The 18943-nt window shown below is 47.8% G+C and overlaps 1 protein-coding gene across 3 annotated transcripts in view; it reads right to left on the bottom strand.

Moving 5' to 3' along the window:
• nbeal2 (neurobeachin-like 2) overlaps window positions 1-18943 on the bottom strand; it is a 519702-nt gene that overhangs the window by 88001 nt on the left and 412758 nt on the right. For all 3 annotated transcript variants that reach the window (XM_072468153.1, XM_072468151.1, XM_072468152.1), the window contains 4 exons: window positions 14750-14870; window positions 7400-7557; window positions 5562-5695; window positions 1523-1630 (listed from right to left, as the gene is read on the bottom strand). In XM_072468153.1, coding sequence (XP_072324254.1) covers window positions 1523-1630; window positions 5562-5695; window positions 7400-7557; window positions 14750-14870 — 521 coding nt within the window. The remainder of the gene's footprint in view (window positions 1-1522; window positions 1631-5561; window positions 5696-7399; window positions 7558-14749; window positions 14871-18943) is intronic.

The following is an 18943-nucleotide window of genomic DNA, read 5'->3' on the forward strand; positions in this document are numbered from 1 at the left end:
GCTTTGGAGAGATACAAGGTGAATTACTCACCGCAGAATTATTAGCCCTTGACCTGCTCTGGTAGCCACAGTATTTATTTATTTATTTAAAATAATATTTTTATTGAAAACTTTTTCATTATAACAAAGTAACATTATAATATAATATAAACAGATTTTTCAAGTTAAAATGTAAAAAGAGCACAATCAACAATCAAGAACACATCCAATCTTAACCCCACCCAACACTAAACTAAAACACACTTAACAATTGACAGTGACTAACTCTTTATAAAGGAAATTAATAGACGCCATTTTAGGTAGAATCCTTCAACTGACCCCCTAATCGTGTACTTGACCCTCTCTAAATGAAGGAACTCCATGAGGTCACCCAACCTGGGTGAGGCAGTGGGCGGAGTAGGAGACCTCCACCCAAGCAGAACTCGCCTCTGGGTTATTAACGAGGTAAAGGTGAGGACGTCCGCCTTCGCCCCTGTTTGTAGCACCGGCGAGTCCAATACCCCGAAAATGGCCACCAGCGGACAAGACTCCAGTTCGACATTAAGAATCTCTGACATGGTGTTGAAGAAGGAGTTCCAAATGCTTAATAGTTTGGGACACGACCAGGACATATGAGTATGATTAGCCGGCCTCCGAGAACACCGTTCACACTTGTTGTCCACTCCCGAAAAAAACTCACTCATTCTCGCCTTGGTCAGGTGAGCCCTGTGTACCACCTTGAATTGGATCAAACTAAGCCAAGCACAGGAGGACATGTAGTTGACGCTGCAAAAAGACTCGCTCCCACCTCCCTATCCAGAATAGGACCTAATTCACCCTCCCATTTCACCTTCACGTCATTCGAAGGAGCTGACTCCGCTGATAGGATCGGAGTAGCCACAGTATTTACATGGCTAGTCCAGTTTAGTTTCTGGTCAATGGTGACCCCCAGGATGTTGATAGTGGAGGATTCGGTGATGGTAATACAATTATATGTTAAGGGGTGATGGTTAGATTCTTTCTTGTTAGAGATGTGTGGCACAAAGGTTACTTGTCACTGGTCAGTCTAATCCTGTATATTGTCCAGGTCTTGCTACATTTGGATATGGACTGCTTCAGGATTTAAGGAGTTACGAATGGTGCTGAACATTGTGCAGCTATCAGCGACCATCTCCAATTCTGCCCTAATGATGGAAGGAAGGTCATTGGTGAAGCAGCTGAAGAAGGTGGGGCCTAGGACATTATGCTGAGGAACTCCTGCAGGGATGTCCTGAGTTGAGATGATTAACCTCCAACCATTATAATCATCTTCCTGTGTGCCAAGTATGACTCCCACTCGTGGAGGGCTTTGCCCCTGTTTCACATTGACTCCAGTTTTGCTCGGTCTCCTTGATGTCAAGTACAGTCACTCTCACCTGACCTCTGGAGTCCAGCTCTTTTGTCAATGTCTGACCCATGTCTCTTTGAAAGAGTTGGCACAGCCACAATGGGATGTATGTGTCGGTCATTGATAGTCCATTTGGACAGGGCTGCAGCACCTTACCTGAGTTAACCCAGATGCTTTCAGCAATTCTTGGGGAGAGCGGCTGTTGAAGTTGAAGAGATTGGTGGGCCGTGCCCATAGGATACGTGAGTACACTTTATTTCGGACCTACGTACAGGGGCAAAAGGAACAAAATCATATGGGTAAGTTGTAAGTGACACCTTATTGCAACTGTAGAAATTCCCATTTTAATGAAGGTTTATCAGCCAGCCTATCAAATGCAATCAGAATATCACAATGTGGTCGACACAACCTGCAGATGCGCAAACCCTACTTGGACATCTGGGGCAAAATTCTCCAGAAGCGGCGGGATGTCCGCTGACTGGCGCCCAAAACGGCGCAAATCAGTCGGGCATCGCGCCGCCCCAAAGGTGCGGAATGCTCCGCATTTTTGGGGGCCGAGCCCCAACCTTAAGGGGCTAGGCCCACGCCGGACGAATTTCCGCCCCGCCAGCTGGCGGAAAAGGCCTTTGGTGCCCCGCCAGCTGGCGCGGAAATGACATCTCCCGGCGGCGCATGCGCAGGAGCGTCAGCGGCCGCTGACGGCATTCCCGCGCATGCGCAGTGGAGGGAGTCTCTTCCACCTCTGCCATGGTGGAGACCGTGGCGAAGGCGGAAGGGAAAGAGTGCCCCCACGGCACAGGCCCACCCGCGGATCGGTGGGCCCCGATCGCGGGCCAGGCCACCGTGGGGGCACCCCCCGGGGCCAGATCGCCCCACGCCCCCCCCCAGGACCCCGGAGCCCCCGGCGGGGGGTCGGAGAATCTCGCCCCTGGTGTCAATACTCATATGTGCATCTGATGGTAAAATGGTAAGGTGAAATGGAAAGTATGCAAATGTATTTAAATTGTTGCAAGTGCCTTACTTCCTTGGTTACTAAATGGTGAGCAAATTTTCAAGTAAACTACATTTATCCTCCCTCTGTGTATGTTTATTTTTCTTTATCCTTCTATGGGATGTGCGAATTGCTGGCAAAGCCAATATTTGTTGCCCATCCCTAATTCCCTTGAACTGAGTGGCTTGCTAGGCCATTTCAGAAAGAAGTTAAGTGTGAACAACATTGATGATGGTCTGGAGTCACATGTAGGCCAGACCAGGATGGCAGATTCCTTCCCTGAAGAGAATTAGTGAAACAGTTAACAGTGGTCACCATTACCGAGACTAACTTTCAATTCAAGATTTATTAGTGGACTTTAAATTTTGAACCTGTATTCCCAGAGCATTAGCCTGGGCCTATGATGAGGATATGATGAGAAGGAAAAGAGAGGCTTTTAACAAGGAAAAGGGGAGCAAGTCTGCAGAGGCATTAGCGGAGTACCGAAAGTGCTGGATGGAGCTTAAGCAATCAATTAGGAGAGCAAAGAGGGAATATGAGAAATGTCTGGTTGGTAAAAGTAGGGACAATCCCAAGATATCCAAAAGTATATCAATGGGATGAGGATAACCAGGGAAAGGGTAGGGCCCATTAAGGACGAGGGGGAAAATCTGTGGGTGGAGCCAAAGGACATTGGTAGAGTGTTGAACGAATATTTCACCGGCTGGATTCTCCAAAAATAGGGCTATGTCCCCATGCCGGTGTAAAAACGCTGGTGTTTCACTCCAGACTTTCCTAAAAAAAATATAGACCAATTCACCCACCTGCAGGGTGCTGGCAGGGATTCGGGGAGCTTCACGCAGCTTTGGCTGCGGATACGGGCCCCCACACCTCCGATTCCGAGTCCGCGCATGAGCTCGGCGGCGGCATCCAGCGGCCACGCTGAACAGGATGCCGGACTCAGCCGCCGGACCCGGACCAACAAACAAGGTCCCACCGATCTGCCTTGCTCCATATGACCCGCCCGATCGCCATCCTGGCCGCCCATATGGCCTCCTCCCGGTGCTTGATCCCCCAGTCCCCCACCAGGGCTGCCGCGGACTAAGTCCGCAGCCGCCGCGCAAGTGTCCCGACCAGCCAGAAGTGGTTAGAACCACGTCATCGGGAATTCGGCCGGTCGGGACCGGAGTATCACTGCGAGGTCCTCTGACAATGGCCCCCCAGCAGCGGCGTGTAATTTGTACGCGAGCGATTCTCCGGGGACCGGAGAATCGGGGGAGTGGCACCGGGCCCGCTTCGGGCGTAAACGTCGATTCTCTGCCCTCGCGCCAAACACGATCCAGCCCCACATCTGTCTTCACCCAAGAGAATGAGGAGGTTGTTACTGAACTCGGGGAGAGAGGTTGTGAGGTTCTTGAGCAAATTGTCACCGGGAGTAACAAGGTATTGGAGGTATTGCCAGGCTTAAAAGTGGATAAATCTCCAGGTCCGGATGAATTGTTGTCCCAGGTTGCTGTGGGAGGTGAGGGAGGTGATTGCCAGGGCTCTGACCACAGGGGAGGTGCCAGAGGACTGGAGAACGGCTAACCTGGTCCCACTATTTAAGAAAGATTGTGGAGACAACTCAGGGAACTACAGGCCAGTGAGTCTCACGTCAGTGGTTGGGAAACTACTGGAGAAGACTCTGAAGGAGAGAATCTATCTCCACTTGGAGAGGCAAGGTTTGATCAGGGATAGTCAGCATGGCGTTGATAGAGGAAGGTCATGCCTTACAAATTTGATTGAATTTTTGAGCATGTAACCAAGTGTGTAGATGAGGATCGTGTAGTTGATGTAGTTTACGTGGATTTAAGCAAAGCCTTTGACAATGTCCCACATGGGAGACTTTTTAAGAAGCCAAATACACATGAGATACAGGATGATTTGAGAAGGTGGATTCATAATTGGCTTAGCGGTAGGAGACAGAGGGTGATGATAGACGGCTGCCTTAGTGTCTGGAAGCCAGTGGCGTACCAGAGGGATCCATTCTGGGCCCCCTATTGTTTGTCATTTATATAAATGGCACAGATGACTATGTGGGGCGTAGGATCAATAGATGTGCAGATGACACAAAGATTGACCGGGTAGTCAACAATGAGCTTGAGTGTCTTGGGTTAGAGGGAGATATCGAAGGGATAGTCAAATGGGCGGATAAGTGGCAGATGGAATTTAATCCTGCAAAGTGTGAGGTGATACGCTTTGGAAGGAGTAATTTAACAAGGAAGTATTCTATGAAGGGCAGAACATGAGGAAGTTCTGAGGAACAAAGGAACCGTGACGTGTTTGTCCATAGATCTCTGAAGGCAGAAATGCAGGTTAATAGGGTGGTGAAAAAGGCAAAAGGGACACTTGCTTTTATCAATCGGGCACAGATTACAAAGGCAGGAAGGTCATGATGGAGCTATATAGAACTTTGGTGAGGCCACAGCTGGAGTACTGTGTGCAATTCTGGTCGCCACATTATGGGACGGATGTAATTGCACTGGAGGGGATGCAGAGAAGATTCACCAGACTGTTGCCTGAGATAGAGCATTTAAGTTATTGAGGTTGGATCGGCTTGGGTTGTTTTCTCTGGAGCAGAGACGACTGAGGGGTGACCTGATTGAGGTGTATAAGATTATGAGGGGAATGGACAGGATGGATAGGGAACAGTTGTTCCCCTTAGTTGAAGGGTCAGTTACGAGGGGACGCAAGTTCAAAGTGAGGGGTGGGAGATTCAGGGGGGATTTGAGGAAAAATCTTTTTACCCAGAGGGTGGTGATGGTCTGAAATGCATTCTCTGGGAGGGTGGTAGAGGTGGGTTGTCTTATGTCTTTTAAAATACCTGGATGAGCACTTGGCATGCCATAACATTCAACACTATGGGCCAAGTGCTGGCAAGTGGGATTAGGTGGGCAGGTCAAGGTCCCGCCCCTTCTGAAGTGGCCCAACAAGTCACTCAGTTTCATGAAGGCCCTTTACATACCAGCTTAAGGTGGCAACCTACAACCATCTCATCAAACAAGAGCAATTACAGACACGACAGGCCAAATTGCCTCCTAACGCGTTCTAACCATTCTATGATTCTGTGATAAGAGATGGGCAATAAATGCCAGCAACACCCATATCCTGAAAATAAAATTTTAATGAAGTTTCAACCCAAATCCAATTTATAATAAGGAATCTTTTTTTAAAATTGTGCTATACCTTCTTTTTGAAGTTGACAAAGTAGTTTGATCGGTCGATGAAAAAGAACTCCAAAGCAGATCTCCTTAGGTTATAGCGTCTGAGATGCAGCTCTTGGAGATGAGACAGGGGACGCTTGAAATCATACCCAATTCCTGAAAGGAAGACCACATTTCTATTTATTGCTGAAAATTCTATTTATCTTGTTCCCTTTTTCTCTCCTATCCTGAAGGCCATGATTCAATTGAAGCACAACTCCAGAGGTAATCATCTGGTATCTTGCCTAATTGGCCATTCTTCATATCTAGTGAACTTGAGATGTCAACTGCTGGTGGCACTATTCCACTGTAAGGGCATTGTCTGCCTTGATATATCCTTATGTGGTTTGGTGACATATTTTGTTTGATAACATTCCTGTGAAATGCCTTTGAACGTTCGACAATATTAAAGTGACTATATAATTAACAGTTGTAATGCCCGTTACTGGTAGTACTTTTCACAAGGAGTTGGACAGTTGTGCGTTCAAATCCCATTCCAGAAATTTAAGCACAAAGTCCAGGTTGCAGCAGTTCAGAGAAGGCTCACTTGTCTTATTCCTGGGATGAAGGGCTTACCTTATGAGGAGAGGTTGAGCAGTTTGGGCCTGTATCAATTGGAGTTAAGAGCAATGAGAGGTGATCCTACTGAACACATACAGTCTTGAAAGGACTTAAGGGAAGTGCGGAGAAGAGTTGACAACGTGGATGCTTATAAGAGAGACTACAAGTAGGGGACACAGTTTAAAAATAAGAGGTCTTTCATTTGGCAGGGGTTAATGCCACACTCTACACTTTTATAAAATATAGAGGTAATTTTAAACGTTTTAGAAACTGGACAAAGGCGTTCAAATGACTCAAGTCATGGCTGGCTATGACACAGAAAAAAGGAATTTTTTGGCATTCAGAGAAGCTGTCACCTCGTTATCTCTGAAGATATGCTAACGACACAGTGAGCTGCAGAAGACGGACTTCCCAGGGAAGTATACAAAGGCCGTTTACATTTTTTAAACCAGGCCTGGTAATGGATACTATCAGTCTTATAGGAAAAAGGACCCTGAAACCTCTTCTGCAATTGTTATTTGTTGATACATTAACAATTCCAAAATCCAGACGAAGGAATATACATCCTTTGTCAAAGTCAAAGTGGAGAGGCGGCAGTTACATGACTCCATCCAGCTGTTGGACCCGCAATATTGCCTTGATAATCTGCAAAGTTGAGTCCGATATCTTCCATCAACCAAGCTGCAGCTCAGAAAAAGGGCTCTGTCCAGGGTTGAATGCCTAGCCCCATCTACACTCTTGTACCATTACCTACAAAACTAATTCACCTTTCATTGTGGATAAACGGATTATTCAGCATCAGTTTCAGCCTGCTGACCTCTGTGAAGGAATGCACCATTGGACTGTTGATTCTGGACTTTGGATCACATAATTGCAGAAGGAGCAATTCAGCCCATCGAGTCTGCAGTGACCCTCTGAAAGAGTGCCCTACACAGGCCCACTTCCCGCCCTATCCCCGTAACTCATGTGAACAATATTCTTATTCTCTCTGTTACCTTTGCTCTGTACCTCTTTATTTTCTTTATCCCTCCTTTACTGTGTGAATGCAAAAAGGTGGGGTGGGGTGGGGGAATATTGCAAACCGTTCCCCACATTTTGAGTCTATGTAAATTAGACAAACCCTCTAAGTTTATCCCACCTTGAGTTTGTTGTGAAGTTATTAATAGAAATTGGATCACACCAAAACTGAGGCATTGAGGGAAGACACATTGGGCTTATTGGAAGAGCAACCAAACAGCAAAGGAGTTTCAGGAATCTCACCCTCCTCTGTCTCTTCTTTTTCAATGCTGCCATCATAAAAATAGATGTGCTGTGTAGTGATCTCCAGGCGCCCAGGGATCACCGCGACAATCGTGATCAGCTCGCATTCCTCAGAAATCACCAACTTTTCCTTCTGACTGGGCTCCTCAGGTTCAATTCTGTCAACAGAAAGATTATTTAATGAGCCAGAGCTAGCAAGGGAATCCAATTTCTCTATAAACGATCCATTTTAAACTGAAGCCTAAAGTTGAATGCCTCTGTAACATCAAATAGGTCATAAGCAGCCTGGTGTCCAGCTTGGGTTAAATCAATTGCATTTAGGTTGGATTCTTCTGGTGCATAGGTGACAAAAAAATGTTTTACTTGACGGATACTTAAAGAGTCTGGAACTTGTTCAAGGCAGGAGAGAATTGGTATGAAGTGTATCAATATCATGTGAAGTAATAATATAGATAGAACAAAATAAAAATTGTGAAATTGTAATTAGAAATTGAAGCAGTGCAGCACGGTGGTGAGGTCCCAGGTTCGATCCCGGCTCTGGTCACTGCCCGTGTGGAGTTTGCACATTCTCCCCGTGTTTGCGTGGGTTTCGCCCCCACAACCGTCGAGCGAGGGAACCGTGGTTTACCAAGGAAGTGGAATCTCTTGTTAAGAGGAAGAAGGAGGCCTATGTGAAGATGAAGTGTGAAGTTTCGGTTGGGGCGATGGATAGTTACAAGGTAGCGAGGAAGGATCTAAAGAGAGAGCTAAGACGAGCAAGGAGGGGACATGAGAAGTATTTGGCAGGAAGGATCAAGGAAAACCCAAAAGCTTTCTAAAGGTATGTCAGGAATAAGCGAATGACTAGGGAAAGAGTAGGACCAGTCAAGGACAGGGATGGGAAATTGTGTGTGGAGTCTGAAGAGATAGGCGAGATACTAAATGAATATTTTTCGTCAGTATTCACTCAGGAAAAAGATAATGTTGTGGAGGAGAATGCTGAGCCCCAGGCTAATAGAATAGATGGCATTGAGGTACGTAGGGAAGAGGTGTTGGCAATTCTGGACAGGCTGAAAATAGATAAGTCCCCGGGACCTGATGGGATTTATCCTAGGATTCTCTGGGAGGCCAGGGAAGAGATTGCTGGACCTTTGGCTTTGATTTTTATGTCATCATTGGCTACAGGAATAGTGCCAGAGGACTGGAGGACAGCAAATGTGGTCCCTTTGTTCAAAAAGGGGAGCAGAGACAACCCCGGCAACTATAGACCGGTGAGCCTCACGTCTGTAGTGGGTAAAGTCTTGGAGGGGATTATAAGAGACAAGATTTATAATCATCTAGATAGGAATAATATGATCAGGGATCGTCAGCATGGCTTTGTGAAGGGTAGGTCATGCCTCACAAACCTTATTGAGTTCTTTGAGAAGGTGACTGAACAGGTAGACGAGGGTAGAGCAGTTGATGTGGTGTATATGGATTTCAGCAAAGCGTCTGATAAGGTTCCCCACGGTAGGCTATTGCAAAAAATACGGAGGCTGGGGATTGAGGGTGATTTAGAGATGTGGATCAGAAATTGGCTAGCTGAAAGAAGACAGAGGGTGGTGGTTGATGGGAAATGTTCAGAATGGAGTACAGTCACAAGTGGAGTACCACAAGGATCTGTTCTGGGGCCGTTGCTGTTTGTCATTTTTATCAATGACCTAGAGGAAGGCGCAGAAGGGTGGGTGAGTAAATTTGCTGACGATACTAAAGTCGGTGGTGTTGTCGATAGTGTGGAAGGATGTAGCAGGTTACAGAGGGATATAGATAAGCTGCAGAGCTGGGCTGAGAGGTGGCAAATGGAGTTTAATGTAGAGAAGTGTGAGGTGATTCACTTTGGAAGGAATAACAGGAATGCGGAATATTTGGCTAATGGTAAAGTTCTTGAAAGTGTGGATGAGCAGAGGGATCTAGGTGTCCATGTACATAGATCCCTGAAAGTTGCCACCCAGGTTGATAGGGTTGTGAAAAAGGCCTATGGGGTGTTGGCCTTTATTGGTAGAGGGATTGAGTTCCGGAGTCAAGAGGTCATGTTGCAGCTGTACAGAACTCTGGTATGGCCGCATTTGGAGTATTGCGTACAGTTCTGGTCACCGCATTATAGGAAGGACGTGGAGGCTTTGGAGCGGGTGCAGAGGAGATTTACCAGGATGTTGCCTGGTATGGAGGGAAAATCTTATGAGGAAAGGCTGATGGACTTGAGGTTGTTTTCGTTGGAGAGAAGAAGGTTAAGAGGAGACTTAATAGAGGCATACAAAATGATCAGGGGTTTGGATAGGGTGGACAGTGAGAGCCTTCTCCCGCGGATGGATATGGCTGGCACGAGGGGACATAACTTTAAACTGAGGGGTAATAGATATAGGACAGAGGTCAGAGGTAGGTTCTTTACGCAAAGAGTAGTGAGGCCGTGGAATGCCCTACCTGCTACAGTAGTGAACTCGCCAACATTGAGGGCATTTAAAAGTTTATTGGATAAACATATGGATGATAATGGCATAGTGTAGGTTAGATGGCTTTTGTTTCGGTGCAACATCGTGGGCCGAAGGGCCTGCACAGCGCTGTATTGTTCTATGTTCTATGTTTTATTAACCCAAAGATGTGCAGAGTAGGTGGATTGGCCGCACTAAATTGCTCCTTAATTGGAAAAATCGAATTGGGTACTCTAAATTTATTTTAAAAACAAAGAAATTGAAGCAGAAAGAAAAGAGCCACAAAGTCAAGATTAACCGCTGCAATGTTTCATCAACCAGAGTTTAATAGGGACATGGGGAGTCCACACTGAGTAAAAAGAAGAACACATTTTTATTTACAAAATATATATATATATACTCTTCCTGGTAGACCCCGACCGGGTTCCTGCTTGATCGGTGCCTTACTGGCCGGCCTTGTATACTCTGGGTAATTGAAATACCCGCCCCTAATGGGGGAGCTCGTACTCCGCAAAGAGCATGGGAAAGACAAGCATTCCCATCCCGTAGGTCCGACCACCTTCAATGATTTGCATACATATATCTGCGTGCCCCTCTGTTCCTGTACCCCCTTTTGTTTGCACCCTTTATTTTATATTGCTTCTCCTCATTCTTCCTTCCCATATAAATCTCTTCACACTTCTCTGCATTATGTTTAACCTGCCACTTGCCTGCCCATTACACCAGCCTGTCTAAATCATCAAGGCAGCATTTGACCTTTGCAGGCAAATTTCAGAGAAGTGTAAAAGCAATAGGTTAGTGATAGTGGGGGATTTTAACTTTCCCATATTAACTGGGGAAGCCAAAGTGTAAAAGGTTTAGAGGGAGTGGAGAACTTTTTAAGCCAGTACGTAGGAGGATCTACAAGGGGGTGGTCCTGGACTGGGGGAATTAGCTCAAATGGTAGGGTGCTTGCTTTGCATATAAGAGGTAGTGGGATCGATGCCCACATTCTCCACTTTGATTTTAGGTGGCATGGTAGCACAATGGTTAGCACTGTTGCTTCACAGCTCCAGGGTCCCAGGTTTGATTCCTGGCTTGGGTCACTGTCTGTGCGTAGTCTGCACATCCTCCCCGTGTCTGTGTGGGTTTCCTCCGGGTGCTCCAGTTTCCTCCCACAGTCCAAAGATGTGCAAGTTAGGTGGATTGGCCATGCTAAATTGCCCTTAGTGTCCAAAAAGGTTAGGTGGTGTGACTGGGTTGCGGGGATAGGGTGGAAGTGTGGGGGCTAGTGGGGTGCTCTTTCCGAGGGCCAGTGCAGCCTCGATGGGCCGAATGGCCTCTTTCTGCACTGTAAATTTTATGATTCTATGATTAATTTTTGGTAACAAAGCTGGGCAGAAGGTTGAAGTATCAGTGGGGGAACATTTTGCAGATAGTCACCATAACTTTGTTAGATTCAAGGTTGTTAGCGAAAATGACAATGACGGGCTTGAGATCAAAGTTCTAAACTGGCGGATGACCGATTTTAAGAAGAACAGATATGATTTGGCCAGAGTGGACTGGGAGCAGACACGTTTAGGTAAAACTGTGACCGAACAATGGGATGCATTCGAAGGAAATAAGGAGAGTGCAGGGCCAAAATGTTCCAATCAAGAAAAAGGGTGGGACCAACAAATCCAGTGAACCCTGGATATCGGGGGATGTACAGTATTGCATAAGGAAAATAGGCAGGTTTATGGCAGATACCGAGGGCACCATACAGCAGAAGCCCTGGAGGCATATAGAATTTGCAAGAGGGAATTTAAAAAGGAAATTGGGAGAGAAAAAAGGGGACATGAAAGGATACTGATCAGTAAAATAAAGGAAAATCTTAAGTTGTTTCACAAGTACATTAGGGGTAAAAGGATAACGAGGGAAAGAGTAGGGCCCAATAAGGACCACAGTCGTAATTTGTGTGTGGAGCCAGAGGATGTAGGTAGGGTTCGAAAGGAATACTTTGCGTCAGCATTCACTTGGAACCCACATTGCAGGAGGATGCACTGGAAAGGGTGCAGAGGAGATTTACCAGGATGTTACCTGGGCGGGAGAGTTTTAGTTATGAAGAGACATTGGATAGACTTGGATTGTTTTCCTTGGAGAAGAGGAAACTGAGGTGGGACATGATTGTGAGGGGCATAGATCGAGTAAACATGAACAAGCTTTTCTCCTTGGTGGAGGGGTCAATGACCAGGGGACATAGATTTAAGGCAAAGGGGCAGGAGGTTTAGAGAGGATTTGAGGAAAAACATTTTTACCCAGAGGATGATGGGAGTTTGGAATTTGCTGCCTGAAAGGGTGGTGGAGGCAGAGACCCTCTTAACATTTAAGAAGTATTTAGACGTGCACTTGTGATCCCAGGACATGCAAGGCTATGGACCAAATGTTGGAAAATTGGATTTGAATGGTTGTTTGTGACTGGCGCAGACGTGATGTGCCGAAGGGCCTTTTCTGTGCTGTATAACTCTATGATGACCGAGTATGGCATCAAGGATACCTAACAAAACTGGAGTCAATGGGAATCAGGGGGAAAACTCTCTGCTGGCTGGAGTCATACTTGACACAAAGGAAGATGGTTGTGGTGGTTGGAGGTCAATCATCTCAACTCCATGACATCACTGCAGGAGTTCCTCAGGGTAGTGTCCTAAGCTGAACCATCTTCAGCTGCTTCATCAATGACCTTCCTTCCATCATAATGTCAGAGTAAGAAGACTTACAACACCAGGTTAAAGTCCAACAGGTTTATTTGGAATCACTAGCTTTCGGAGCGCAGGTCCTTCATCAGGTGAGCTGCGCTCCGAAAGCTAGTGATTCCAAATAAACCTGTTGGACTTTAACCTGGTGTTGGAAGACTTCTTACTGTGCCCACCCCAGTCCAATGCCGGCACCTCCACATCATAAGGTCAGAAGTGGGGATGTTCTCGGATGACTGCACAATGTTCAGCACCATTCGCGACTCCTCAGATACTGAACAATCCATGTCCGAATGCTGCAAGACCTGGACAATGTTCAAGTTTGGGTTGCCAAGTGGCAAGTAATATTGGCACCACACAAATGCCGGACAATGCCCATCTGCACCAAGAGAGAATCTAACCATCGCCTCTTGACATTCAATGGCATTACCATCACAGAATTCCCTACTATCAACATCCTAGGGGGTTACCATTAATCATAAACTGAACTGAACTAGCCATGTAAATTCTGTGGCTACCAGAGTAGGCCAAAGGCTAGGAATCCTGCTGCAGACAACTCACCTCCTGACTCCCCAAAGCCTGTCCACCATTTACAAAGCACAAGTCAGGAGTGTAATGGAATACACTCCACGTGCCTGGATGAGTTCAGCTCCAATAACAGTCAAACAGCTCGACACCATCCAGGATAAACAGCCCACTTGATTGCTACCCCGTCCACAAACATTCAAGATGCACTGCAGGAACTCACCATGGTTCTTAGGCAGCACCTTCCTAACCTACTACCACTACCATCTAGAAGGACCAGAGAACACCATCACCTGGAAGTTACCCTCAAAGCCACTTAACAGCCTGTCTTGGAAATATATCACTGTCCTTTACTGTCACTGGGTTAAAATCCTGGAACTCCCTCCCTAAGAGCACTGTGGGTACACCAACACCTCAGGGACTGCTGCGGTTCAAGAAGGCAGCCGGTAGGGACCCGGGTTTCATTCCCAGCTTGAGTCACTCTGTGCAGAGTCTGCACGTTCTCCCTGTGTCTTCGTGGGTTTCCTCCCACAAGTCCAGAAAGACATGCTTGTTCGGTGAATTGGACATTCTGAATTCTCCCTCAGTGTAACCGAACAGGCGCCGTGGTGTGGCGACTAGGGAATTTTTACAGTAACCTCATTGCAGTGTTTTACTGTCTTTTCCAGTATTTATCCCTCAATCAACATCACTAAAAAAAAAAATAGGTTACTAGACCACTATTCCATTGCTGATCATGGGTTCTTTCTGTGTGAATTGGATGCCCCGTTTCCTATGTCACAACAGTAAGGACACTTCAATGTATCTTATTGGTTGGTAAACACTGTGGGAGGTTCTGAGGTCAGAAAAAGCAGAAAATGAATTCTGTCTTCCTTTAAATTCCTTTGCATGTCATTGGAGGCATCAACTCAGGAGGTATATAGTTTCGCGGTATTCCATCAATTTGGTCTCATTCTTAACATCATCAGATGTTGTTTCTACTCAGATATTTAGCCTGTTCTGTTTTTTCAAATTATTATCATAGAATTTATCATAGAATTTACAGTGCAGAAGGAGGCCATTCGGCCCATCGAGTCTGCACCAGCTCTTGGAAAGAGCACCTTACCCAAGGTCAACATCTCCACCCTATCCCCATAACCCAGTAAACCCACCCAACACTAAGGGCAATTTTGGACACTAAGGGCAATTTATCATGGCCAATCCACCTAACCTGCACATCTTTGGACTGTGGGAGGAAACCGGAGCACCCGGAGGAAACCCACGCACACACGGGGAGGATGTGCAGACTCCGCACAGACAGTGACCCAAGCCGGAATCGAACCTGGGACCCTGGAGCTGTGAAGCAATTGTGCTATCCACAATGCTACCGTATCTGCTTCTCTGCGAGAAACAAAAGGTTTTTCCAATCTCAATCATACTTTAGCTTGGTTACTTTTATAGTCATGTCTTCCTCTTCCATACTCACAGTCCAAATTAAGTAACGAGAATTCAAAAACCACCAAGAGCATCGCCTAAATATTTCAAACAATTTTAGAACACCCTATTTTGTGACCTGTTGATATCGTGCTGTGGTTTAGGTCTCATCATTAGGCAGACTCTAGATTGGAGTCTGGTACTGTGGCCAAGGCCTCTTTAATCAGTGGCCGATTCTTTGATTAAACACTTACTGGTTGCTAAGGAAAACAAGGTCTTCATCTCCAAGCTGGTCATCTTCTAACTCATTTACTTTTGCCTCCTTTGCCACTGAAAGTGGTAGAGAGTCTGGTGAGCTTCTTGTGTGATCGGTACCTGCGGAGAACCAAAAAGAGTTAGTCAGTTTTGGGTCCATTCTGCTGCTGAGAGCTTGTCATGTACATCTGCTAAAATACAATTTATTTTTATTAATTCTCAGGTGTAGGTCTTTCTGGCATAGCTGGCATTACTCTTCCTCAGTTGTCCTCAAGCAGGTGGTAGCCCTTCTTATTGCACTGCTATGGTGCTCCTACAATACCACTTGAAATTGGTTTGATATACTCAGGGGCTTGCTCGGCCATTTCAAAGGCCCAGTAAGAACTTTTACAAGACCAGGTTAAAGTCCAACAGGTTTGTTTCGAATCACTAGCTTTCGGTGCACTGCTCCTTCCTCAGGTGAATGTAGAGGTAGGTTCCAGAAACATAGATATAGACAAAGTCAAAGATGCAGGACGATACTTTGAATGCGAGGATTTGCAGGTAATTAAGTCTTTACAGATCCAGAGAGAGGGGTAATCCCAGGTTAAAGAAGTGTGAAGAGTACGGCCTCAACCAGGACCTTGGATTCATGTCGCATTACATTCACCCCCCCCACCATCTGGCCTGGGCTCGTGAAATCCTACCAACTGTCCTGGCTTGAGACAGTTCACACCTCTTTAACCTGGTATTACTCCTCTCTCTTAATTACCTGCAAATCCTTGCATTCAAAGTATCGTCTTGCATCTTTGACTTTGTCTATATATATGTTTCTGGAACCTACCTCTTCATTCACCTGAGGAAGGAGCAGTGCTCCGAAAGCTCGTGATTTGAAACAAACCTGTTGGACCTGATGTTGTAAAACTTCTTACTGTGTGATGCAACCATCAATTCACTCAAAGACACGAGTAGAAGTAAACCGTGGTTTTAATCAGCTTAGAACAGTGCCTGCCTGCGACTGGTACAATACCGTGAACCGCCTACAGGTCAACTGCTCTTTATACTTCCTTTCAAGGGGAGGAGCCATGGGCGGAGCCCGTACATGCCCCAACATATCCCCCTGTGGGTGAAGCCACGCAATGGCCCATAGGTGGAGCCCACAAGGTCAACAACATAACATAGCTGTAACACAATGATAGAACATGATACTAATACACTGGTGAATTACTTAGTATTATACCTTCACCACATTCACCCCCTGTTAAAAAAATGAAGTCCGTCGGGGGTGACGGGCTCATAAGTTCAGCCGGTCCGGCGCACGGATTGTGCGCTGCGATCACCGAAGCACTGGTGTTGCTGCTGGTCCGGGTGTCGGGCTCATCCGTGCTGGCAGCGGAAGTGGGGCCAGTGCGGGCACAGGCATGGACTCCGGGAGCGTCTCTTCTGGAGCTTCATTCCTGTGGACCAGTGTGGCGGGTGGGAGGGAGCCCGGGAGCCATATAGGGGCCGGGGCGCTGGACATGGTAGGTTGGGCGCGATATAGTGGGGGCGCTCCGGTGGTGGCGGTGGAGCCTGCGGGGAACAGGTCCCGGAGGGAGACGGTATCTTGTCGGCCATCGGGGTGTTCGACATAAGCATACTGGGGGTTGGGGTGTAGGAGCTGGACCCTCTCTACCAGAGGGTCAGTCTTATGGTTCCTGACGTGTTTTCTGAGGAGGACTGGTCCCGGCGTCTTCAGCCAGGACGGAAGCGAGGCCCCTGAGGTAGCTCCCCTAGGGAAAACAAACAAGCGGTCATGAGGAGTCTCGTTTGTGGCCGTGCAAAGGAGGGACCTGATAGAGTGGAGCGCATCGGGGAGGACCTCCTGCCAGTGAGAAACTGGGAGATTCCTGGACCGCAGGGGCAGTAGGACGGTCTTCCAGACCGTCGCGTTCTCCCTCTCCACCTGCCCGTTTCCCCTGGGGTTATAACTGGTAGTCCTGCTCGAGGCAATGCCTTACTGAGCAGGTACTGACGCAGTTCGTCGCTCATGAACGACGAGCCACAGTCGCTGTGGACATAACTGGGGAAACCAAACAGGGTGAAGACACTATGCAGGGCTCTAATGACAGTGGACGTGGTCATATCGGGTAGGGGATTGCAAATGGGAAGCGGGAGAACTCATCTATGATGTTGAGGAAATATGTATTGCGGTTATTGGAGTGGAGGGGCCCTTTGAAATCGATACTGAGGCTTTCAATGGGCCAGGATGCCTTTACCAGGTGGGCCTTATCCGGTCGGTAGAAGTGCGGTTTACACTCCGCACAGATTTGGCAGTCCCTGGTCATTGCTCTGACCTCCTCGGAGGAGTAGGGCAGGTTTCATAGTTTCATAGAATTTACAGTGCAGAAGGAGGCCATTCGGCCCATCGAGTCTGCACCGGCTCCTGGAAAGAGCATCATACCCAAGGTCAACACCTCCACCCTATCCCCATAACCCAGTAACACCACCCAACACTAAGGGCAATTTTGAACACTAAGGGCAATTTATCATGGCCAATCCACCTAACCCGCACATCTTTGGACTGTGGGAGGAAACCGGAGCACCCGGAGGAAACCCACGCAGACACGGGGAGGATGTGCAGACTCCGCACAGACAGTGACCCAAGCCGGAATCGAACCTGGGACCCTGGAGCTGTGAAGCAATTGTGCTATCCACAAGGCTACCGTGCTGCCCAGGTTGCAGGCTTTGATATAATGGATGAGCCGGGTGAACCCCCGGGTGGCAGAGGTCATCGTGGATAGCCCCTGGTCGGTCATCTTGCGCGCTGGCGCACGTGCATCTGGGGGCTCGTTAAGCTTCCCAGGACGATATACTATATCGTAGTTATAGGTGGAGAGTTCGATTCTCCACCTCAAGATCTTATCGTTCTTGATTTTGCCCCGCTGCATATTGTCGAACATGAAGGCTACCGATCGTTGGTCGGTGACGAGGGTAAACCTCCTACCAGCGAGGTAGTGCCTCCAGTGCCGCACGGCTTCCACGATGGCTTGGGCTTCTTTTTTGACCGAGGCGTGTCGAATTTCAGAGGAGGTGAGGGTGCGCAAAAGAACGCTACTGGTCTGCCTGCTTGGTTGAGGGTGGCGGCAGAAGCGACCTCTGATGCGTCGCTCTCCACCTGGAAGGGGACGGACTCGTCCACCGCGTGCTTCGCGGCTTTGGCGATGTCCGCCTTGATGCAGCTGAAGGCCTGGCGGGTCTCAGTTGCCAGTGGAAAGATGGTGGCCTTGATTAGTGGGCGGGCTTTGTCTGCATAATAGGGGACCCACTGGGCGTAATATGAAAACAACCCAAGGCACCTCTTCAGTGAGGGAGAGGGAGTTGCAGGAGGGGGCGCATACGGTCAGGATCGGGCCCTAGGACCCCGTTCTCCACGACGTAGCCGAGGATGGTTAGTCTGGTTGTGCGGAAAACGCATTTCTCCTTGTTGTAGGTGAGATTGAGGGTTTGGGTGGTTTGGAGAAATCGGTGGAGGTTGGCGTCGTGGTCCTGATCATGGCTACAGATGGTGACATTGTCCATGTACGGAAATATGGCCCGCAGCCCGTACTGGTCCACCATTCGGTCCACTGCTCTTTGGAACACCAAAACCCCATTTGTGACACCAAAGGGGACCCGGAGGAAGTGGAAAAGGTGGCCGTCTGCCTCAAAAGCTGTGTAGTGGCGGTCCTCCGGGCGGATTGGGAGCTGGTGGTATGCAGACTTCAGATCCGCCATGGTGAACACCCGGTAGTGTGCGATCTGGTTTACCATGTCTACGATCCGGGGAAGGGGGTACGCATCGAGTTGTGTGTACCGGTTTATGATTTGGCTGTAATCAACCACCATCCGGAACTTTTCCCCGGTCTTGACGACCACCACCTCAGCTCTCCAGGGGCTATTGCTGGCCTCGATGACTCCCTCCCGCAAGAGACGCTGGACCTCGGACCTAATGAACATCCTGCATGCTATACCGCCTGCTTCTAGTGGCGACTGGCTTGCTGTCAGCGGTGAGGTTTGCGAAGAGAGGGGGAGGGTCGACTTTTAGGGTTGCGAGGCTGCATATGGTGAGTGGGGGCAGGGGCCCCCCGAACTTCAGGGTTAGGCTCCTGAAGTTACATTGGAAGTCGAGTCCCAATAGGAGAGGAGCGCAGAGGTCTGGGAGTACATATAATTTAAACTTAGCGTACTCAGCG

Source organism: Scyliorhinus torazame, chromosome 11, assembly GCF_047496885.1.
Source record: "Scyliorhinus torazame isolate Kashiwa2021f chromosome 11, sScyTor2.1, whole genome shotgun sequence".
Lineage (NCBI taxonomy): Eukaryota > Metazoa > Chordata > Chondrichthyes > Carcharhiniformes > Scyliorhinidae > Scyliorhinus > Scyliorhinus torazame.